Below are 20448 nucleotides of genomic sequence, written 5' to 3' on the forward strand. Positions count from 1 at the left end.
TCATCAAATTTAGAAAACTGAAAAGTAAACCTAAGCAATTTTACATTTCTAGATGTCTTCGGTTTTAGGATGGTGTCAACGAGAAGTTACACAAACCTTGCCTGACATTCCACTATGCGTGATCACTGACAAGATGACAGCAATATATAAATTTGAATCAGAGATGGTACCTGTCTTCAAGGAGCTCACAATCTTATAATCATGTTATGTTTGATGACAATATCTCTCAGGGAAATAGGATTGAGTTCAGCTCCATAAGACACTAATACCCAAAAAAGAAAAAATAGGAAAGACCTATATGCTAAAAATGTAAAGCTAAGGAATTTCAGGCATTGGAAAAAGTAAAATGACTTAAAAGAGAAAAGAATGGCAGAATAATGAAAACCTACCACTCTCAGCCTGCACAGCCAATTCCTGATACATATATATGTATATATACATATATATACATGTTTAGCACACTATAGAATTAGCCACAAATATGATGCAAAAAATTAAGCAACACTACTGAAGAACCTTTTCTTTAGGAAATAACTTTTAATAATGAAGAGAAAATTTAAAAATTATTTTGTTTCAAAAAGTTCTTACTTTATTCAAAATTTCTGGAAAGGCTTATTTTTCTACAGAAGGATAAATAATAACAATTTGATTGCTGTCTGTTTCAAATAAAAAACATAAATCAAAAAATAAAAATAAAAAAAAAACATAAATCATTTATGATTACCTAATGGAATATAACAATAATGTAACTCTACACAGATAGAAATGGAAACCTTAAGTGATATGACCAAGACAACAAAATAAGGACAAATCATCTGAGAATTGATTTATGATCCTCCATTAATCCAAGAAACCCACCTTCCAAAGTTTTAAAGGGAATTCAACTATAACCAAAAGAATCTTAGGTGAAATACCTTGCAGGTCTTCTATTTGTTTTTGTAACTTTACATGCTGCTGAATTAGATCCTTGATTCCCTCAGGGTCATTTTTACAGAGTTTTTGAGCTTTTATGTTTGCTTGAAGGGCCCAGTCATATTCCCCCAGCATAGAAAGAGCATCACAATAACGATAATGGCCCTGTTCCAAAAAGATAAATTTATTTTTTTCTCAAAAATATATTTAAGTTAAAGAAAATAGATAAGGAAAAATACTTTGCTTGAAAACTGATTCACTGCTTACAATATTAGATTAGGCCCTTAATAATGAAAAATAAAAATGTTAAACCCTCAGGAAATAAAATGAACTAAGTGAAAATTATAAGTAGGTAAATAATTTTTAACAACGAAGGATCAATATTTTTGCTCAAGAAATTTTTGTACCCCCAAGAAAGAATTCAATTTTTATTATATTTTACTAATAAGGAATGAAATATTATCATTTTGTGCCAGATAAAGTATAAAAGTTACTCATTATAATTTTCCCAAAATACTTTAAGGCAATGATAGTCTGTAAGTCATCACATTCCCCACACCTTGGAAAAAGTAAAAGGGGTTGAGATCTGGAAGACCAGTTGGGGTGCATGACAGTTTTCCAACATCTCTGCAGAGCACAGGCACAAAGGATGCACTCAAGCCAGCTCTTCCATCCACCTCTCCCCCTTTTAATCAGCTCTGAATTATTTCATCTCTAAGAGTAGTTTCTGGCTCTAAGAAAAAGTCCAAAACCAGTGATTTACTTTTAAGTCCAATGATTAAGGGGTTGTTTCATTTTTTGCCACAGAACAAAAATCCCTGCTAGCTTCATTTATATATTTTAGCAATCCTCTACATAAAGCATAAACTTTTAAATCTAGAAAGTCTATAGTATCAAAACGTGGGATTAACTCAACCAAACCCCTTCCAGCTACTCACAAACCAAACTCTCATTTTAGGCATAGTACCAATGGAGAGGTGATGTACAAGAAAAAGAGGCTAGACTGGTCTAAAGTCACACTTAGAGGCAAACCAAAGAACCCTGATTTTATGAGACACCTGCTCTAGAACTCTCTTCTCTTTACTACCTATTTTATAAAGAACATTCTGATTCGATGAGAAACTAGGAGAAAATCTAAAATCAACATAAGTAACTCTTTTAAGGAAGACCAGCTTTTCATTAAAAGAAGCTAGAAACAATCACAGGGTCCTGTGTTTATGCAGTTTCAGCACACCATAAGGAACCCTCCGGCATCTTTTTAGACAGACTATTTAGGCTTAGAGCAAAGCTCCCAATTCAGATTGCATTTTATTAAACTCTAGTTTCCTTTAAAGGGGAAAGAGTCTGTTTCCTGACAATTGAGATGTAAGATAAAGGGAACTCTCAGATAAATGCTACAAGATCAAATCCTATGCCCTAGGCTAGCGGTGTCCAACCTGCAGCCCACAGGTTGCACTTTAGTCTGTGAGGACTTCTTTTTTGGGTTGAAGTTGTCATTGTTGTTTAGCAGGCACAGGCCAGGCTCGAATCTGCCAGCCTCAGTGCAGGTGGCTGACGCCCTACTCACTGAGCTACGGGCTCTAAGCCTGTGAGGACTTTTTTTATCTGTTGTGTCAAACATCATGAAAAGTATGCATTACTCTTTTTGTTTTTTTTGCTAATCGCCTTTCTTTAGTGTTTGTGTACCTAACGTGTGGCCCAAGACAAACTCTTGTTCTTCCAATGTGTGACAAAGAAAAAGTTTGGACATCACTGCCTTAGGCATTTGTCAAATTCAAAGTTTAGGTAACTGCAAAAATAAACATAGCTAACATGAGAAATGATGACAGATCAAAAACCAAACTGGCTAAATTTGTAGAGAATACTTTATTTCCCTGCCCCCCCCCCATTTTTCTCACTGTTATTTTTCTCACTCTTCTCTAAATCCTATAAAACCCAGTATAAATTGTATTGATTGAGAAAGAAGCTGTTTCAATGAAGCTTAAATTAACAACACCTCAGAAAGTTCCCTACACCCAGTTACTAAGGTTTGCTCTTCCTTGACACCATCTCATCTCCGTCACATACCTGTATATGGGCATTCCCTATTGCTCATCTGCCTGGCATCCTCTCCTCATGGGAACCATCATGTACCTACTCCTCACAGTAAGGACAAGACTGTCAATTCTAGCGCTCCCATCCCAACTATGGCTGGGAGGGAGGAAGAGTGGCAGTGTCGCCAAGGGACTGGCCAATCAAAATGTACCATTTCCCAGGTCTCAGCAGTGGTCCACAGGAGGGCACACAATTCAATCAGAATCAGTCTGAGGCATCCCTGAAGTTTACCTACAGATACCAAGAGTTAAGTTCTCTTTTTGCTGGAATTAACAGCTATTAAGAATGTCAGTTTGGGGATCCCACTACATGGTAAGTCTTTTGAAAAATGAAGCCAAGAAAGCCTATGGTTCAACTTCCACTTCTGACCAAGATGAAGAAGTAACAGGGACTAAATCTACCCTTCTACCTAAAATAAACAAACGAGAAAGACAAAAGACATGAAACTACAGCTTGCAAGACCCTGGATTATTAGGAAACAAAATGTGATCCCTAAGAGGTGAGAAACACACAAAATAAGCCCCATGCCTGCTCCAGCTTACTGAGTTTCTAAGCTACAGCTGAGGAACAGGAAACCTAGGCAGAGACGCAGAGTTTCTCTCAGTTAAGGAAATAGAGCTGGGAGTCTGGAGGAGAAACGCAGCTCAAGTTCACAAGGCAGAGAACCAGAAAGGAAAGAGGCGCATAGATGGAGAATTCCAGAACACTGCACAGTGTGCCCCTTGAGTTTTCAGCTGAATATTGATAAGCACAGGCATGTGAGGCAACTACCCACGGCCAACGAAAGAACCACATGAAAGACTTAACAGGGAATAGCAGCCAGAACTCACAGAGCCAGGGTAGTTCTCAAAGCCACCAACCAGAGTAGAGAACATCACAGCTCATGGAGCATCAAGTAGAGGACCCAAAAAGTTTTGCTTCAGTAGTGGTGACAAAATTAGTCCTGCACTAAATGCCACTATGGTCCCACTTAACAAAGCTGAAAACAAGACCCCAAAAAAAGAACTAAACTGTTTCCAAGTTACTTTACTACACTCAAAGTATTTATAGTAAAATAAACAGAATCAAACAAGTTAAAATTCAATGTCTGGCATCCAGTCAAAAATTACCAAAGAAGAAAAATATAGCCTATGACAAAAAGAAAAATCAGTCAATTGAAAACAACCTACAAATAACAGATCATAGAATTAGTATACAAGGACATTCAAACAGTTATTATAACTATATCTCATACATTCAAGAAGCTAAACGAAGGATTGAATATACTAAATAAAGACATGAAATATATAAAAAGACCCAATTTGCCTTCTAAATATAGCTGGCCATGGTAGCTCACTCCTGTGATCCCAGCATTTGGGGTGGGGGGGTGCAAGGCAGGTGGATCGCTTGAGCTCATGAGTTCAAGACCAGCCTGAGCAAGGATGAGACCCTGTCTCTACTAAACATAGAAAAACTAGCTGGGTATTGTGGGGTGCTAATAGTCCCAGCTATTTAGGAGGCTAAGGCAAAAGGATCACTTGAGCTCAGGTGTTTGAGGCTGCTATGAGCTATGATGCCATGGCACTGTACCCAGGGTGATAGAGTGAGACTCTGTCTCAAAAAAAGAAGGAAAAAAAAAAACTAAAGATGTTAATTATAGCTGTTAAGATGAAAAATATATTGGATGGAAATAAAAGCAGATTAGGTACTGAAGAAGAAAAGATGAGTGAACCTGAGGACATGGCAACAGATCCTATGTAAAATGAAATATAGACAGAGAACTCAGGGAAAAAGAGAATAAATATGAAGCTGAGAAACAGGGAACCAAAGCTGAGTAACAGAAGGAAAAACGTGTACAGATCTGGAACCAGCCATGACTGAAGCTAACCCACAGACTTTTCAGTCACATGAGTTAATAAAGTCCCTTTTCTATTTACACTAAATCTGAATGAGGCTTCCCTCACTAACAAGAGAATTCTATTTATACCTTTCAAAATCAAAAGGTTCTTGGGGATATTTGAGGCTATTGGTTTGTATCCTGCATAACAAACATCAAAAGGCAATGCACACAGACATGTCCACAAACATCTGTTGATTCTACCATAAAAATTCTCATTCTTTAGCTCAAATGACTCATTCTCTCTAAAGCCTGGGAGTAAGTCTAGAGACAGGTGACTCTGTACCAGCCTTCTCTATTGGCAAAAAAGGAAAAAAAGGCCTGCCCTAAAACAGAAATCTACAGAGTACCTTCCTCTGCAGGCTTCTATCTTAGAGGTATGACTTCACAGACTCAGGCACTTAATTAACTCTTATAAAAGTAAAGAATAAGCCTTGCACAATTTACTTTTACTTCTGAAATTTAAACTATCCTTTAATGTGGTAAAATAAAAGGAAAAATAACCTAGTTACACAGTTGCCAAAGTTTTTGAATACTTACTAGTGGTTGTGTGTTTTTATCTACACAAATATTTTCATAATTATATGACACATCATAAAACATCCCAATAAAAGAGTAAATGTTAATATTTAGTGTTTGAGAAACTAAGCCAGGAACACTCACCATAAAGTCTTCAAAATAATTCAGAAAGGTTTGATGCTCTTTTTTGTTTTAAACTGATAATGATTAAATAGCAAGAGGTATCACTGGAAGATAGTAGCATGGTGTGGATTTCAGTACTCAAAATTCTATCCTTCATTCATTCTACTAATATTGATAGGGTATCTGCCAAATGCCAGGTTCAGGAATCATCAAAGATTTGTTTCAGGCAAAAGAATGACTCATAAAAAAAAAAAAAGCCAGTAACAAAGTGATCACCCTCACAGAAGCACCATCCATTATAGGTTCTAAACCCACTCGCCCTGACACCTCACAGAAGTCATTTCACCCCTCTGGGACTCAATTTCATCAAACGTAAAGTGAGGCATTTAAAAAATGATTCTAAACTGTGGACCTTCAAGTCCACCTGGAGAATTTTAAAATCTCTATGCTACTAGATACTCTCCTAGGCCACCTGAGTCACAAGCTGGTGAGGAAAGGCAAAGAAATATTTTTGAAAGACCTCCAGCCTGTCTTTTCTCTTTGATTTTACACCTTTCTATACTGCTTTTCTTTTCTATCACATGCTAATGTAAAGGAAAAATTCATTTTTAAAAAACATTGAATAAAATAAACACCTACAATCAATCTAACGAAGTCTATCCAGAGTCCAAATAACAGATGAGATTAAATTCTCTACAGCCTTAAGATTCTATGATTCTACTCACTCTGGTTTTAAAACCAAATTATACAAAACCAGGAATGAATAATCAAACACATAAATTTCTGTGTCTTATTTAAAGTTCTATTTTAAAAAAATTTTTAAAGATTTTTATGATTTAGGAAAATACAGAGACTAATATAATAAACACCCAGAACTAACTGTTAATATTTTGTCATATGTGCTTTGGATTTTTTTTTTTTTTTGGTAAAAGAAATAAAACTATAGAGATATAGTTGAAATTTCCTTTATATCCCTTTCCATTCTCCCCTCCCTCTCTCACTGCCCAGAAGCAACAGTGACTTAGACACGTATTCTTACAGCCTGTATTATGCTTTTACTAATTTTTTCATTTAACATTGTTCTTTAAATCTATAGATATTGACAAACTAGTCAACTCATTTCAACTGCAATGTAGTATTTGATTCATTCATTTACTGAGTCAACAGATATTTACTATTGAGTCCTGCTAAGGGTCAGGCGGTCTGACATCAAGAGTAAAACTAGGGCGGCGCCTGTGGCTCAGTGAGTAGGGCGCCAGCCCCATATGCCGAGGGTGGCGGGTTCAAACCCAGCCCCGGCCAAACTGCAACCAAAAAATAGCCGGGCGTTGTGGTGGGCGCCTGTAGTCCCAGCTGCTTGGGAGGCTGAGGCAAGAGAATCGTGGAAGCCCAAGAGCTAGAGGTTGCTGTGAGCCGTGTGACGCCACGGCACTCTACCCAAGGGCGGTACAGTGAGACTCTGTCTCTACAAAAAAAAAAAAAAAAAAGAGTAAAACTAAATAGACTAAGTAAGTTTTCCTTGTGGAACTCACATTATACTGGAAGACGCACAAAAATAACTCAAATATTATATGTTCAATAATGATAAGTGCTAAGAGAAAAAAAAATAAAGCAGATCAAGAAGACAGGAAATGTCTAGGGAAGGGTAGGTGTGGCATGTTAATAATGTAGCCTGGGAAGTTTTCACTAAGAGAACTTGTAATGAAGAAGCTGGTTAATGCTCTAGAGAAGAGTGTTTTAGGCAGAGGGAAGAGCAAGTACAAAGTGGAAGCAGGTTTGGCATGTTTGAGAACAGTGAGGATGCCAAGAGGCCAACATAAAGTAAACCAAGGAGAGAGCGGTAGAAATGAGGTCAGAGAAACAATGGGTGTTCAAGATGGGGACAGATCAGATAGATCTGAGTAACAACTTTAAGCAAGTGCAAATACCACATTCATCTGCTGCTTTATCAAGGGACAGGTATTTGAATTCTGTGCCATTAAAACAATGCTGCAATGACCAACCTTTACATCTCACCTTGTATATGTATGCAAGAAATTTCTGAGGGTACACATACTTAGAATCATGTGATTATGGAGTACATACATCATAGTAATCTGTAAGTTGGGTGTAAGCAATCCACACTCTCACTGATTTACTAAAGGTTCCTGTTACTACACACACTCAGGACTACTGGTCTCTTTACTTCTTGCCAAACTGAAGGAAGGACCCAAATATACTGTGTTATTTACTCATGTATATGTGGGTCTGTGTGGAGACTATTCTGCTCCACTGGTTTCACTTTTCCTTATCTGTAACAATCCCCTAAAATTTTAATTATTAGGAAATAGAACATTGTTTCTTATTTCTATTGGCCATTCAGGATTACTCTTTTATGAAATCCTTATTTGTCTTATTGGCTCATCTTATTGGCTCATTTTCTATTGGGTTTCTTATTTATTTTAGGAGTTCTTTGCATATTCTGGATATAAATCCTGTCAGTTGTATATGTTACAAATTATTTCCTCCCAAACTACTATTTCATTCATGGTATCCTTTGACTTACAGAAGTTTCTGGGTTTGATACAGCCCAACACATCAAGTGATTTTTTTCATCGCTGATTTGTGGGTTAAGAAATCCTTTCCTACCTCCTATGAGTCTCCTTCCAAGTTGTGCAGTTTCATTTTTCACATTCAAGGACTTCTACCCAGAATTTGCAGAGGGTACCTCTCAACCACCAAGGCATCCTCAAGATGGGTGCTCCTCACACACAAACACGGACTCTCCCTATGGCTGAGTACCCGTGTTGACAGTGGAAATGAAGATTCTCCTCGCATATTCTTGAACTCACATAATTTCATACAGCATTTTTACATACAAACACAGCCTGTAAACAGGTTTTTTCTGAAGTTGTATGACATCATTTGCTCACATGTGAGATAAAGAAGAAATCTACCTTTGGCCAAGTGCTCTTCAGAATAGTGGCTCTCTTTCCATCACCAAGTGCATTTCTAAAAATAAAAGGAAGAAATAAAATATTTAAATATGTTCATTCTTTTATTGTAAAAGCATTATATACTGTATATTTATACTTTGTCAATTGTCCATGGATATAATCTAGTCAAAATATAATTTTTAAAAATCCACATAATATATGTCCATTATAGGAAATTTGGAAAATACAGAAAAGTAAAACAAAGGGAAAAAGTCACCCAGAGTCACAATCACAACTACCCAAGAATAACTACATCTAATACTTCTAGAGTATTAAATACTTCACATAACTTACCAACATCCTATCCCAGCGTATCTTACCCTGTTTCCCCAAAAATAAGACAGTGTCTTATTTTAAGGTGTGCTCCCAAAGACGTGCTAGGTCTTATTTTCAGGGGACGCCTTATCTTTCCTGTAAGTAGGTCTTATTTTCAGAGGATGTCTTATTTTCGGGGAAACAGGGTATTATTTGTATGTTTTTCTGCACTATTTCCGCATGTCAATAAGAATTCTAATCTCCAAAAGTGTAACTCCCAGGTCTTTCACACAACATGTCAGCTAAGCTATCTAGAATAGAGCCTGGAAGCTGGGACATGACACCTGGGTTGGGTCTAACTCAATTGCTAATTCTTTACTTTTTATTTATTTATTTATGTATTTTGAGACAGAGTTTCACTATGTCGCCCTCAGTAGAGTGCTATGGCATCACAGCTCACAGCAACGTCAAACTTTTCTTGGGCTTAAGTGATTCTCTTGCCTTGGCCTTCCAAGTAGCTGGGGCTACAGGCGCCTGCCGCAACGCCCAGCCATATTTTTTTTTTTTGTAGTTGTTGTTTTTTTTTTTTTTGTAGAGACAGAGTCTCACTGTACCGCCCTCAGGTAGAGTGCCATGAGGTCACATGGCTCACAGCAACCTCTAACTCTTGGGCTTACGCGATTCTCTTGCCTCAGCCTCCCAAGCAGCTGAGACTACAGGCGCCCACCACAACACCCAGCTATTTTTTTGTTGCAGTTCGGCTGGGGCTGGGTTTGAACCCGCCACCCTCAGCTTATGGGGCCGGCGCCCTACTCACTGAGCCACAGGCGCCACAGGCCAGGTTGGAACCCACCAGCCCTGCTGTATGTGGCTGGTGCCCTAGCAGCTGAGCTACAGGTGCAAGCCTCAATCACTAATTCTCTTGGGGTCTTTAGAAGTTATTAACCTCTCTGTATAGTGAGGATAATAATTCTATTCTACATGGTTTGACACTAAATAAGATTCAATAGAAAAGATACTTGTGCAATGCCAAATACTAACAGACCCAATCCTAAGCTCTCCATTTCCCAGACTCCTGTATCTTCAATGACCTCCTCCTCTACCCCAACTTAGCCACCTACCATCATCCCCTGGGCAACTTAATACCACTCGGAACTGTCTGAACTCCAAAATCACTAATTCAGGTGTCCAGCTCTTCCCCACAATCCATCTTATTTGTCCAACTATTCTTATTATCTTCTCAGGGTGCCCAACTCACTGATTTATCCAGTTTCTCTTTATTTAACTTGCCTATTTATCTAGCTTAAGCTTTCCTGGTTCATCATTTTATATTCCTATGTATATCAATTCATCACTCTTAAAAAAGATTACAATGAAGAACAAAAATAGGTAACTTATACTGTTAGATATCAATATCGACTAAAAGGCCATGTACAAAGAACAGCTCTGTAAGGGTAGACAACCTGATCAACATGACAAAACAGAGAAATCAGAAATGGATCTTTACATAGGATCACCTAATGTATGACAAAAGTGATATGGCAGAAACTATACTCTTTTAATAAACAGTGCTGGATCATCTGGACATTTATATGAATCTTGAACCCTACCTCACTCTAAAAACAGAAGCCAAGTCCAGAGGAACTTCAGAGCCTAATATCAAAGCTAAATAATCAAATTTATAGAAGAAACAGAATATTTTAGTAACCTCAGAGAAGGCAAGGACTATAAACACAACACAAAAACCGCTTATTATAGAGGAGAACATTGATAAACTCCATTAAAATTAGTTTTCTTTGTAAAAGCATCAATAATGAAAAAGAAAGCCACTGAGTCTTGGCTCAAGTGTCTTGAGTCTACAAGATACTTGTAATACCTAGGTAAGTCTGACCAATGACTCATATTCAGAATACAAAGAAACCCAAAAAACTCCTACAAATGAATAAGACATTCAACTCAAGAGAAAAACAGCAAAAGACTGCTCACAAAAGGAAATATCCGAATGTCAATAACCATATGAAAAGATGCTCAATTGAAATATCCTTAATCAATTTATGTAACTGAAAATAAAAATCACAGTACCATACCACCAAAATATCTAAAATGAAAGATACAAAGTAGTAAGTGTTGGTGAAAGCATGGAATTAAAACTCTCAAACTCCCATTTCTGGTAAGAGTGTAAAATGATACAACCAAAGGAAAATTAAAATCGAATGTAAGCATGCCCTCTATTCCAACACTTCCACTCCTTGACTGTACACTCAACAGAAATGAATATGTATGTTCCCAACAATACTATCTATAAAAGCCAAATACTTGAAACTACCCAAATGCCCCTCAACAAGAGAATGGATAAAATATGGTATATTCATGCAACAGATGAACACTTTACAACTACATGCAACAATATGGATCTCAAAAACAATGCTGAAAGCCAAGCATAAAAGAGCACATAGCATATTACTCCATTTATATTGCACAAAATAAAATAGGCGCCATTACCCTATGGAAATCAGGACGGTAGTTACCCTAGGGGAGGAGGTGGGCCATGGCCAGAAGAAGGAACAAGGGGTTTGGGGTTATGATCTGTGTGCTAGTTACAACTGTTTGATCTCTCAAAATTCAGCCTGGATGCTTAAGATTTGTATACTTTTCAGCATGTGTTAAGATTAAAAGATTCAAGACAAAGATGTCTTTTTACTGGAAATGTCTGAATTACAGTCATAAGGGGGCATCCTGAGGACCAAGTTAGTTACACATGGAAGCTGGAAAAATCTAGGTCTCTGACAACACTGTTGAACCGCTAAATAACACATCCCATAGCACCTTTTACTGTAACTCTTGAATAAAGTTAAGTTTGTCCACCATTTGAGCCAACTGATTGTTTGTTACCTGCAGCCAAAAACATCCTAATGCAATGGTATACCTCTTAGGCTAACACTGGGTCTCTCTCCCCAAACACCTTTCAAAGCTAGGCGTCTCCATTTCCTCACATTTTTCAATCCCATCTTACCATCTTCTGTCCTAAGCTTCCTACAGACAATTCTTGCTATAGCAAATAAATAACGTCATTTTGCTAAATCCAAATTCCAGATTGTTAGCAGCAGCAGACACTGCTAGCCACTCTTTTGCTTACTTTCATGACATCAAACTTAAGTCTTTGTCCTACCTCTCTAGAGGGTCACCTCTTAATAGACCCCTATGTGTGTTGGGCCTTCACTAATTGGCCATTAACTATATGCTCCTCAAGGCTCAACCTTGGCTTCTCTTCTCATCTCAGCCTGTGTTCTCACCAGACTGTGGGCCTCAACCTTGACAGCCTATTAGTATTATCTGGGGAGTTTCTAAAAGCCCAATGCCTAAACTTTACTCTAGATTAATTAAATCAAAATCTTTAGGGTGGGTGGTATAATATTTCTTCAAAGTCCAAGTGATTCCAATGTGCAGTCCAAGTTCAGATCCACTCCTCTAAGCAACCTCACCCATATCTGCAATTTCAAACCATCCACACTATCCCAAACATGTCTTCTACCCAACTCTCAGAGTTCCAGACCCACATAACTATCCGCACAACATTCCAACTTATATGTTTCAAAGGCATTTCAGTTCAGTATGTCCAAGAGTGAAGTCAAGTTCTGCCTCCTACACATGTATGCCTCTTCCAGTGATCCGAATGTCAGTGAATGGGCTTGTAAGTCATGAAACTGCTTAAGGCACAAACCTTAGAAAAATTCCGTTTTCTCTCTCATGTACCATCCAGTAAGACACTGCAACTTTCATTAAGGTTACCTCTAAAATATCTTGAATCTTTCCATTTTTCCATTTCCACTGCCATTATGTTGTTCTAAGCCACCATCGCCTCTGGCCTACAGTACTCTAACAGCCTCCTAACTCACGTCCATGCTGATCCCTTTCAAATCCATTCTTACCACATCAGAATGATCATGAAGTCCTAATCATACTACCTCCCATCTATTTAAAATCCTTCACTGTCTTCTCAATGCTATTAAAAGCCAACAGCCTTAACACAGCACTACAAGGCCCTTCTTAGTCTAGCAGCTGATCACCTCTCCCCCTCCTTTGTAAGTAGGCTGTCTGGCACACTACTGGTTCCATAAATGCAACATGCTCCTTCCCACCACAGGCCTTCACAGTGCTGACCTGCTGTCTGGAACACAGAGACTGTTTTTGCTAATTTCTGACATTGTCCACCATCAATATTGATTTAATATTGTTAAGTCAATACTGAATGTTATTATAATATATGGTGCTATAATAGTATTAACATTTGTCATAATAGCTAGCATACAAGTATAATGTTTATTAATATGAGTGTATACTGATTGTGGCCACACCTACTACTAAGACAAAGTAGGCACAGTAAATTGCATGGTGCTATTGCTCATCTCAAACACTGCAGCCAAGGATCTTCATAACTCTGGTGAGCAAATCTGACATCTGCACAATAGGTTGTTAAGATGGGGAAAGACTCAGGAGATACGAGTGATCATTTACTCTAGAGACCATGTGACACAGTGAGAGTACTGAACAGAAGGGAAGGAACAGAGTTCTTCGCAGGAGCTCCATGTATTACTATTACATGGGAAACTTTATTTCTCTAGCTACTTCATACATAATATGCTACATTTTGCTCTAAAATACAGGGTGAACATTAAATTGCACCTGAACTTTATGTCCATCGTGTGTTAGGAAAGAACATTATTCCTCTTCATTTCCATGGTGATTTGCTAGATTAATTATTCCCGAAGAGCCCTCTCCTCTCCCTGTGATAATATCTAATAGTGGGGGAGGGCTGCTGATCGTAAGTGTCTTGGCCTCTTTTTTTCCTCACTTTCTGGGAATTAAAACATCGATAGGACACTGGACTCCCTTTTTTCCCCAAACTTAAAGCTCACAAGAGCTTCTGTTGCCCAGTTCTATTACCGTGGGCAACTAGTGGCCCTGTTCACTGACATCTGCATCTGTAACGTAGGCAATATCTGATTACCATTTGCTCATCTTCTACATCCATCTCTCAGCTGATTCTGGATTTACAAGGAGGAGATGCTATTTATTGACTCTCTCAAACCACAACATAAATACATACTGTATAGAACTCTGCAAGCCATAAAAGGATTATTGCCTTTTCTCCCCAATTACAAAGCAATACTTTCAGAACCTGACCAGATCAACAAAGAAATTACAAAAGCAGGAGTCAGGTATAATGGTGAGTCATTATGCAGTGACTTACAACCATCAACTGAATAAACATATGTTATTTAATAAAAATTAGATTTGTCTGAAATTAAAATTATATGTGCTCTTTCATCCAACTGAGTAAAAGAAATTTAACAGGAATTTATCCCACAGATATACTTGAGTGTAAAACACAAAAAGATAATCATTATATAGGTGCATATATATAACACAAATTTTAAAACTAGAAATCATCTACATACTAATAAAGAAACCTACAATATAGGGTGGCACCTCCAGTTCAGTGGGTAAGGTCCAGGCTGGCAGGTTCAAATCTGGCCTGGGCCAGCTAAATGACAACTGCGACAAAAAAATAGCTGGGCATTGTGGTGGGCGCCTGTAAGTCCCAGCTTGAGAGGCTTGAGATAAGAGAATCGCTTAAGCCCAAGAATTTGAAGTTGCTGTGAGCTATGACACTACGGCATTCTACCGAGGGCGACATAATGAGACTGTGTATCAAAAACAAAAAAAAAAACTACAATAAAAATAATTACAAATAATCTATATGTAAATACAAATTGAGCACATATACTACACCAACTAATATATTATATATATATATACACACACACACGCTAATACAATCTAATGGACTACATGAATAATCTATCTAGTAAAATCCTCTGCAGCAAAGAAAAATAACAAGGTAAATCTCTATATAAATAGACATGCAACAAACCCCAAGATTTAAATTTTAAAAAAGCAAGATGTATAAAGTGTATGACCCTATCCATTAAAAAAAAAAAACACATTAAACCAAATTAAATTGCCTATATGCCTATATTCTGACTTACAAAAATGGCAATTTCACTTGGATTAATGTAGTAAGTACTTATATAGACATAAAATAAGGAAATACACAGGATCTGAAGAGAGGGATTAGGAAAGAGGTCTGAGTTGGGCAAGGGTTTTCAGTTTACCTTTTTTTTACTTTTAATTTTTTATCAGGTGCATTTATTACTGCTTTTTTAAAAGAAGGGTGCACCCTAAAGAAGACTTTTTAAAAATAAATATTTTCTTCAAAAGCATATTCTAAATATCTTGTAAGCACAACTAAATAGACCACTTAGAGAACAGAGTGATGAATAAATCAGCAAACCAACACACAAGACTTCTCATAGAAACACACAGGTCAGCTGCTTTACACCTCAGGTCCAAAAGAAATTTAGGAAAATAAAAATGTTAGAATTATATAAAGTCTCATCTGTCTGCTACTAATCCCAGCTGGGGTCTAATAGAAGGGAATATCAGATGATGGGTCAAAAGTTAAATAAATACCAAAAGATCAAGTAAATACCAAGTTTAAAAAATACATGATTTTCCAAAGCAAATTAAAAAATCATTCAAGGCTAAGTTTTTCCTTTCTCCAGTTGTATTTCCCCATACACAATTCATCACATTCCACTGAAGAATCTGAATTTTCCACATGTGCATCCCCCAAGAATGAATTAAATAATAAGTGGGTGGGTAAAACCTAATCATATATTGCATAAGCTGCTGAAACTGTACAAATTACAGACATGACGATGCCTTTCTCTGCATCCTTCTCTCAACTGAAAATTTCCCATTACTTCAATTATAACTATCTAAACGACATTACGGTTACCAAACTGTATTTGAAAAGTACACTTCTAGACAGAATAAAAGGGACTCATCCAAGCCAGGGGTCCCAAGATGCACACACTTCTCAGCCTGAAGGACTCCCAGAGAAGCTACTGGGCCCAGGGCTAAGGAGGCAGTACAGTCCCCACCCCAGCATTTCCCAAAGATAATATCCATAGACCTGGAGAGGTTCTGATAGGCTCTGGCCTCACTTACAACCACCCAAGATGGTATGATTTACAAACTGTGGCATTAAAGTCACCATCACCGCCACCGTGACCATTTCCAAATGAAGCGTTTGTTTCCCCATACATATCTCACTTCAGGCTCTCCCGACCCCCGTGCCCCATCCCATCCCACCACTGGTCTTAAAATATTTTTCTCTCCTTTCATTTTTCACTTATTTTATCCTTGATATTTAGTGATTGCTGTTTTTGTTTTTCTTTTGTTCTTACCATATGCATTTTAAATTACACTTCGTTTTACTTTTTATCAAGTATTTCAGATATACATAAAAGTACACAGAATAACATTTACAAAATGAACACCCACTACCGTGTACCAGCTTAGCAAGAAATTAACATTTTGCCATATTTACTTCAGTTCTTCTTGCAGAAGTTTGTTGCAGTTGATGTCCATGGTGTACCATTCCTCCCATCTCTCCTTTTCCCTCCTTCTCTCCCCACATACAGCCACTCCCTGGTATTTAACATGCCCATGCATATAGAAAACATTTTTCATACAAACTCTGTGTTAGCTGTGGACATGCATATTGTTTTGCATGTTTTAAAACATTAATCAATGGCACCACACTGTACAAATCATTCTGTACCTTACTTTTTCACTCAACATTGCATTCATTTTAACTGCCATATAGAATTCCATTGTATGAATATACCATAATTTATCCATTCCCTTACTGATGGACATTTAGGTTGTTTCCATTTCTTTACTCTTACAAACAATGCTATAGTAAAGGCTTGTACATATCTTCTTGGGTACACATTTGAGAGTTAGGAGAGAATGAGCCTAGAAATGGGCTGCAGAGTATGTACATCTTCACCTTGTCAAATTGCTCTCCAAAATGATTGTACCAATTTACACTTTTCTCCAGCCAAGTATGAAAGTTTCCTTTGTTCCACATCCTCTCAAACACTTTGTATTATAAAACATTTAAAGTTTTGCCAATTTGATAGGTATGAGAGAAAAACTCAGTTTTTAATAATTTCCTCATAGTTGTTTGATTATTATGACCATTTATTTTTAATTTTTTTTATTTTCACATTCCCCTTTTACTCTACCATCACTTTCCCACAGTGATTCTTATCAGAGACTGCATCCAGGCTCAACTTTTGGCTCCAGCCTACTCACCCAGTGACCATGGACGCTTTGTCTGGCCTCTCTATGGTTTGGTTTATTCATCTGCAAAGAGGCATCAGCACCACCTCACAGTCATGAGTGTTTTACAAGTTAACAAGCATAAAGTGCTCAGAACATTGACAGCTGTATTTAAGATAGAGTATTATTACTTTTCCCATTTTAGATATTAATCTTGTCAGTTATCTTTTAAATTGAATCTTTTTCCTTTAATGTTTCAATTTCTAATCTTTTAGAATTTAATAATTTGAGAAATTTTAGCATTCATGACTTCAATTCTTTTATTCCTTTCTTTCCTACTACAGTAAAATGTTCCATTTCTGTTCTCTTTGGACAACTCAATTCTTGCTTTTAAGACAGCAAAGAAGCCTAGCCTTGTAGAACAGTTGCATGGTGCATTCTTACTAAATTGGGGGAGGCCAGATGCTGTACCACTAGCTGTCCCTGCAGCTGCTCAGCCAGATTCCAAAGGCAGATCTAGCATCTTTCTGATGTGAGAGCTTCAAATCATCTCAACCTTGGTAATTCAGCTAAAAGACCTTTACAGAGCATGGGTCCCCTGTGTTAATTGCACATCCGATTACCAGCAGTGTGTTATTTTCTCAAGTCACATTGCTAGCACTTGATCAGAAGTGATATATACTATAGAGTCTGAAAATATCCCTATATTATTGAGCAAATCATATAAACAATGTGAAAAGGTAAGAAACACCAGCAAAACCAGTGTGACACCACACTTTGTAAATAGGCATCTGATACATACTGATTGCCTGAATAGGAACAAAGGCTCTCAGTAATGCTGACCTGACTCTAGCAACAACGTAGATGGTGTTAAACCACAAGCTGGACCATCACGAAGGAGGTACAAGGACAGGACTGCAAGTCAGTTCTTTGCCCTTCCCTCATCAAGCTACCTAGCTTCTGTATTTCTACTTTGATTCACCTTCTGTTGAAGCACAGTTTTAGGAGGATCCTCCTTGTGTGTCTAGCATTCAACACTCAAGAAAAAAAGCAGAAAAACCCTGGTTTGCCTCTCAGCCTTTGGAGCTGAATAGTGGATGACTTTCTGCCAGGCAAGGTTTCAGATAGGAGCCTCAATTTTCATAAGAGGCTAGCCAATCTAGGCATCTGATCTTGAAAGCATACAAATTCACCACCAATTCTGGACCTAACCAGAAGCAGTAATCTAAAGACATTTGCAGCTCATTTCTTGTCAGAACCAGGTGAGGACAGTGGTATTGATGGAAGACTGTGTCAAGCCCATCCATTCCTCTAGTCTAGATAGCCTCGGTTTATCCACGGCTTAAGCCATCTAAAAGCTGCATAACGTTAATACAGCGGTATTCTCCAAGGTGGTTGGATTACTGGTGATTTTTATTTTCTTCTTTTTAAACTCTTGTATTTTCCAAATTTTCTACCATGAGAATGTGTTCTGTTTATAATAAAAGAAAAACACAGTAAATGTTATTTTTAAAGCTACATACTTGGAATATACCACCGTCCCACTCCTCCCTTCCCACATGCCAACGTAAGTGCTTTTACTGAAAAACAACTGCTATCAACTTTCATGAGAAATTTTCACCAAAAGACTTATTTGTGAAACCTAAAACTGCCCTTTCATTGAGTTTATGCTATGAACAGGAATGGTGCTGACATTACTGTCTACTCCATCACTCAATTAATACCTGTAAGCCATGTAAGAAACTCCTGTTAGAAGTAAACACTAAGAAAACACAGTTTCACCAGAGCAGTTGGTACCCTGTTTTTTTTTTAAGACAAAGAGAATGAAATAACTTGTCAATTTTTCCCTTTTCATTTTTGACAACAGAGGGTCAGACACAATATGAGTGACAACCAACAGCTGTGTGGGGACTTTATGCCTCTGCAGCTTTGTACTGAGGATCCCAAGCTCTGACTTGGTTTTCTAGTTTGTTTTCAATATTCTTCTACTGTATGGACATATTCTTGAATACACTTTAAACCCTTCTAACAGTAAGGCAGGACATAATTATTATTATTATTTTTTTTTTTTTGAGACAGCCTCAAGTTGTCGCCCTGGGTAGAGTGCTGTGGCATCACAGCTCACAGCAACCTCCAACTCTTGGGTTCAAGTGATTCTCCTGCCTCCGCCTCCTAAGTAGCTAGGACAACTGCCACAATGCCCAGCTATTTTTTGGTTGCAGCCGTCATTGTCATTTGGCGGGCCCAGGCTGGATTCGAACCTGCCAGCTCAAGTGTTATGTGGCTGGAGCCTTAGCTGCTTGAGCCACAGGTGCCGAACCAAGGCAGGACATAATTAAACACAATAGTCTACACTGCTCAGTAGCAATGCTTATAATTTATGGCCTAAAATTTTAAAACTAAGAAATAATAAAATCATGATACAGTGTCTTTCTTAATCTTTCTCAACTAATAAAAACTCAGTTCAAATTCAACATAAGGAACTAAGAGTTATGATTCCACTCATACCATTAAATATTTTTGCTTTCTTTCACTTATGAAGATCATTTACTTAACTTTTTATAGAAAGAGAATATAACAAAAGTGCTTATTTCAGACTATATAGGTTAACTAAATAGAACAAAAGGAGGCAATATATTATAATTGTTATCAATACAGACTTTGTTCAAGATCTATATAAAATGCTATATAAAATGTGGAAAATAACATGACCTACCTATTATAGATGCTGTGAGAATTAAATACCATATATAAAGCACCTAAAATAATACATAACATGTTTGCACTCAGAACAGCTGCTGCTGCCACTGTTACCATAGACTGTCAAGCCTACAGTAGCCTCCTTAAACCATTTAAGTATTTCTGCCAAAAAGCTATTCAAGGATTTTCTTGCATACCTGCCAAACAGAAATATCTCCCAAAATGGGTATTTAGCATAATAAGTAATTCAGCGACTGGAATACTTTAACCAACTTACCTAAACTGTCCAGTACGAAGAAAACAAAGAGCTCGGTTACCATAAAGAAGGTGGTTTTCAGGTCTTAAAAAAAAAAACAAAACAGAGGTTCATCAGTAAAGCACATAATACATTGAACAAACAAAAACTGCACAGAAAATGGAATGAAATTTTTTTAAAGACTTTCCATCTGTGTGGCAGATGACTTGGAATATTAACTAAGTTCCAGTTCCTTCAACTCTTAACTAAGTAACATTGTTCAAACCAACCTAAACTTCCCTGTTTTAAAAATGAAGATAATTCCACTTGCTCTAATTCACAGGGCTGCTGTGAGGATCAACTAAGACATATTAAAGAGCTAGTGAACCACAAAAGTATGCTGTAACTTCAGGGGACAGGGCTATTTATGCAAGTCAGCCTGTGCCACATGGACAAACAAAGCCTATAAATCGGAATAGTAACTTAAATAGTTTCATTTCAAATTTTGTTCTGTTTAGTTTTATCTATGTGTAGTGTAATTTATTCCCCCTTTCTTCTACCTC

At 37.4% G+C, this 20448-nt stretch overlaps 1 protein-coding gene across 1 annotated transcript in view; it reads right to left on the reverse strand.

Moving 5' to 3' along the window:
• TTC3 (tetratricopeptide repeat domain 3) overlaps positions 1-20448 on the reverse strand; it is a 121060-nt gene that overhangs the window by 76905 nt on the left and 23707 nt on the right. Inside the window, exons 10-12 of the mRNA XM_053564491.1 lie at positions 19928-19990; positions 8461-8515; positions 915-1077 (exon numbers count right to left, since the gene is read on the reverse strand). Of these exons, the coding sequence (XP_053420466.1) occupies positions 915-1077; positions 8461-8515; positions 19928-19990 (281 nt within the window). The remainder of the gene's footprint in view (positions 1-914; positions 1078-8460; positions 8516-19927; positions 19991-20448) is intronic.

The sequence above is a fragment of the Nycticebus coucang genome, chromosome 16, assembly GCF_027406575.1.
Source record: "Nycticebus coucang isolate mNycCou1 chromosome 16, mNycCou1.pri, whole genome shotgun sequence".
NCBI lineage: Eukaryota > Metazoa > Chordata > Mammalia > Primates > Lorisidae > Nycticebus > Nycticebus coucang.